The sequence below is a fragment of the Rattus rattus genome, chromosome 7 (assembly GCF_011064425.1).
Source record: "Rattus rattus isolate New Zealand chromosome 7, Rrattus_CSIRO_v1, whole genome shotgun sequence".
In the NCBI taxonomy this organism is placed as follows: Eukaryota; Metazoa; Chordata; class Mammalia; order Rodentia; family Muridae; genus Rattus; species Rattus rattus.
In genome coordinates, this window is record NC_046160.1 from 115,539,236 (window position 1) to 115,543,395 (window position 4,160).

The 4,160-nt window shown below is 54.8% G+C and overlaps 1 protein-coding gene across 1 annotated transcript; it reads right to left on the reverse strand.

Moving 5' to 3' along the window:
• Window positions 1–1,690: 1,690 nt before the first annotated feature.
• Window positions 1,691–3,736, reverse strand: Gsc (goosecoid homeobox). Its single transcript, XM_032908869.1, has 3 exons — window positions 3,276–3,736; window positions 2,483–2,742; window positions 1,691–2,121 (listed from the first exon to the last, which is right to left on the reverse strand). Exons 1-3 carry the CDS (start codon window positions 3,628–3,630, stop codon window positions 1,966–1,968), a joined length of 771 nt encoding a protein of 256 aa, XP_032764760.1. The 5' UTR covers window positions 3,631–3,736; the 3' UTR covers window positions 1,691–1,965.
• Window positions 3,737–4,160: the final 424 nt, after the last annotated feature.

The following is a 4,160-nucleotide window of genomic DNA, read 5'->3' on the forward strand; positions in this document are numbered from 1 at the left end:
CAAGATTCACTCGAGCAAAACCACCCCCGAGCCCTTGGTTTCTTATGGGCTGCGTGATGTCAAAATATTTAACCTTTCAGAAACCTCTTCCCTTGTAAAACGTTGACAGTATGCCCCATCTCACAGAGTTCTTGGAGGATGAGACAAGGGAAGCAAGTTCTGAAGTATTAGTCCTGACATAAGAGTCATGTTATTTATTATTATTATTATTATTATTATTATTATTATTATTATTATTATTATTATTAAGTGGCCACATAATGTATTAGGTGCCATTCTGAATTAGCACCTGGAAACATTCACAGTCTTGGAAAGCAGATGCCATGTGTCTGTGCCTACTTTACAGCAATGCAGATCAACATCAGAGACAGTTCAAACTGAGGGAAAGTCTAGGTATGAATGACAGAGATCTTCCCCTGTAGGTAGATCTGTCCTCCAAACCCTTTCTTTTTCCGCAGAAAGCATTTAAGTGAGGATGTTTATTTTAAAATCAGCACCTGAAGCTGGTAGCGGCCTGTGAGCCCAGCAGAGGAGGTGAAGGCAGGGGGATTTGGCGTCCAAAGCCAGCCTGAGATCCCAGATTAAAGAAAAATAGCTATATTAGGTGTTATTACATATCTTATGTCAATCCTGGGCTTAGTCACATCGGCTTTATAATCCTACAAACTGTGAGAGAGAGAAGAAAGTACTCCCCATAAATCACCGTGTTTTCTTCCTGCACTGTTCCTAGCCATAGTGTCTAGCCCTGAATAGACCTTTCTCCTAATATTCAAAATGGCACAGGGGAGAGCAGCCCCCCACCCCCCATGCCACCCCCAGTTCCAGAGCCAAGGAGTGGGCTCAGGCTCTGGCTTCCTCCTAGATAAACACACTTAAGGTAGAACTAATTAAAAGTTTAACATATTAAAAACTTGTCACAGATGGCAGCCAGAGTGACCTCCCTGCTCCAGAGAAAAAAGTAAATTTATGACCAGTAGTAGATAGATAGGGTGTACTCCTTCCTTCAGGGGTGGATGGTGTCTAGTGTCAGGGCAGAGAGCCCCCACTGAAAGAGTGAACCATCTCCAAGGGGCTCGTCTGGCAGGGAGTTCTGCAAGGCTCTAAGAAAGAAAGACCCACTCTGCCCTTCCCAACTTTTACCAAGCATAGGAGGAAAACCGAAAGGAACTAATATGGTCCGAAAAGTTAAGTCCCCAGCAGGTACTCTCGCACACAGCTCTCAGTGGCACTCCGGTAGGATGCAAGCACCAGGTCTGTGTAGTGGAAACAAACGCTCTTGGCTCAAAGGGAAAAAGGGGACAGCTCCCTGGGGAGGTGACAGCCAGAAAGAAAGCGCCAACAACCAGGAAAGCTATCATTCCAGCTGCCTTTTTTTCCCCCACAGGAATTCAATTCGTCCTTGGCCTTAGGTCTAGGGTGGGTTCGAGAGCAGAGGTCCTGAGTGAGTGACTGGGAAGGGACTCTGAGGAAGTGAGGAAGCTTCAAGGAAGGAAGGAATGGTCGAAAGAAAAGGTGAAGCTTTAGAAAACCCGGCCCACACTCTGCACCCGTTCCAAAGACCCGCGATACCCAGTGCTACCAATTCCTACCTCCCCACCCCTACTTCGCCGCGTTTAGTTGCCTTCGGTGTTGCAACTAGACAGATTACTTTTCTAGGCCTCCACTGATGGCACTAGGGTAGGAAACACAACATGGCTGGTCTGCATCGCCATCACTTTATTGTACTGTCACCGTTAACTTAACTATAAATACTACGGTGGGGAACGCGGCTCACGCAGGCAGCCCGGGACGCGGGGCTGCGGTCCCCACGCGCCTGTCCCTGGCAGTCCCGGACCTTTACATTATTTACAGCTAGCTCCTCGTTGCTTCTTCGACCCCCTCCCGCAAGGCAGGGCGTGTGCAAGTAGCATCGACTGTCTGTGCAAGTCCTTGCGTCAGGCAAGCGCCCCGGCCGGCCCGCGGCCGTCAGCTGTCCGAGTCCAAATCGCTTTTACCTTCCTCTTCCCTCTTCTCTGGCGAGGCTTTCAAGGACGTCTTGTTCCACTTCTCAGCGTTTTCCGACTCCTCTGAGGAGGATCGCTTCTGTCGTCTCCATTTGGCTCGGCGGTTCTTAAACCAGACCTGTTGCGCGAGGGAGCAACCAAAGAGTAGTGACCAAAAGACTGCTGCCCACCGATGCCAGGGCACCGGATAACCCTACGCAGCCAGGGGACAGCATGACTGTGAAATCTCAGCCAGGCAGGGAGAAATCGCAATCCATCGCTGCGCTCAGGGCCAACAAAATGAGAAACACCCTCCACGCTTCCTCAATTCCACTCCATTTCTTGGGCCTAAAGTGCCTTCGGGTAGCCTCCAGGCCACCACCTCTCGGATGCTCTTAGAGTGGCCACAGCCCCAAGGAGGACTGGGCAAAAAACTGAGTGCAGGGAAGGACCACTAGATACCCCCACCCCGGCCAACCCCCACTGTGGCCCTTGCCTACCTCCACCTTCTCCTCCCGGAGGTGCACCTTCCGGGCCAGTTGCTCCCGAGTGCCCACATCTGGGTACTTTGTCTCCTGGAAGAGGTTCTCCAGGGCTTCGAGCTGCTCGTCGGTGAAGATGGTGCGGTGCCGCCGCTTCCGTCGACAGTGCAGCTGGTTGAGCAGCTGCAGCTCGGTGCGCGACAGCGTGCCCACGTTCATATAGGGCAGCATCTGGTGCGGCACTGGAGACACCAGTACAGAACCGGGGCCCTCGTAGCCTGCGACAGAGGGAGGGACGACAGTCAGTCATCCTCCCTTGGGCACCATAGGACAACCTGCTCGCTGCCCTCGCTCACTTAAAAATAAAAAAGTCTACACGGGGCGCTAGGTCTTTGGGGGAGCACAAAGACTGAGACCAGGGATGCCTGGATGTGGAAAAGTGTCCTCCTGCACACATCCAAAAGCCAATTCAGGCACTTTAGACTTAATCTCCCCGCGCCCTCACTTAATTCCCGCGCGCGTCTGGAGTCGCCAGGAAACTTCAGGTGATTCGATTTCTTTAACTCTAGCCTCAAGTTTTCAGCAGACGTGTGCAAACTCCCATACCCGGTGACCAAAAACATAAATAAATAAATAAAATGTAAAAGATAATAAATAAATAAATAGATAGATAGATGGGAGAAAAGGGAAGGCTTGCAAAGGGAGAAAGTTGGTGCCAGGTTAATAAAGCAGACACACCGCGCGTCCACGCCCCGGCAGCCACCGACTGCCGCGATGGCGAAGGCTGGCTCGCGCGCGTTCGCGACCCTACCTGGGGGCGTCGGGACGCAGGAGCACTGCTGGGCGCCCAGCGGCGGCACAGCCCCGCAGCAGGCCGGGCCCACGGGCGCCGCCTGCACGTGCAGCTGCCCGTAGAAGTAGCTGTTGTAGCCCAGGCGGGAGCCGCCGACCGCGGCCGGGAGGCCCGCGCCTCCAGGGGCCACAGGACGCGGGTAGAAGGCGCCGTAGTCCGAGGAGGTGCCGCCGCCCGCGCCGTAGAGCGAGTCCCCGTGCAGAGCCGGAAAGACCACCGGAGCCGCGGCGCTGGGCGCCACCGGGAGCACCGCGTCTTTGCAGCGCGGCCGGGCGGCCAGGATGTTGTCGATGCTGAACATGCTGGCGGGCATCCCCGAGCCCCGCGCCGGGACCGGGGGGCGGCGGGGACGCGCCGAAGAAGAAGTCTCCAAGTGGTGGTGTTTGGGGTGGGGGTTGGGGGTTGTCCCACTCTCTGCTCCCGCGGGCGAGCAAACCGAAAGAGAGCGCGGGCGAGCGCGCAACTCGCGCCCCTCCCCGCCCCCTGCGTCCGAGCTCCCTCCTCCCGCCCTCTCCTCCCCTCGCCGCCGCCTAGCTGAACTCAACCCGCGGGTAGGACGCAGCTCCGACCGGCTCAACCTCTTGTTGGTTTTATACTGAGTCGACGTCATCCTGGATTTAGTTCCTGGTAATATGCAGATGACAAACAGAACCAGATTTGGTCCTTTTCTTTTCCTTTGGGTGGTGTGGAATGGGGGGGAGGGAGTGCGGGGGGCGCTTGCAGGGGAGGGGGGGAGATGCCAAGAGGAGGGGGCCTCAGGGCCTGAAAAAGATTGTGGATTGAGAATTAATGAAATTAACCTAATCTTTTCCATTCGGCAGCCCCGGCGCGGCCCCGGCCTTG

What these genes read in the sequence shown, in the direction of transcription:
- Gsc (XM_032908869.1), bottom strand. Translation starts at nt 3,630, where the DNA reads ATGCCCGCCAGCATGTTCAGCATCGACAACATCCTGGCCGCCCGGCCG. An exon ending in CTGCGTCCCGACGCCCCCAG is followed by an intron (nt 2,743 to 3,275) that starts GTAGGGTCGCGA and finishes CCTCTGTCGCAG; the next exon opens with GCTACGAGGGCCCCGGTTCT. An exon ending in TCCGGGAGGAGAAGGTGGAG is followed by an intron (nt 2,122 to 2,482) that starts GTAGGCAAGGGC and finishes CTCGCGCAACAG; the next exon opens with GTCTGGTTTAAGAACCGCCG.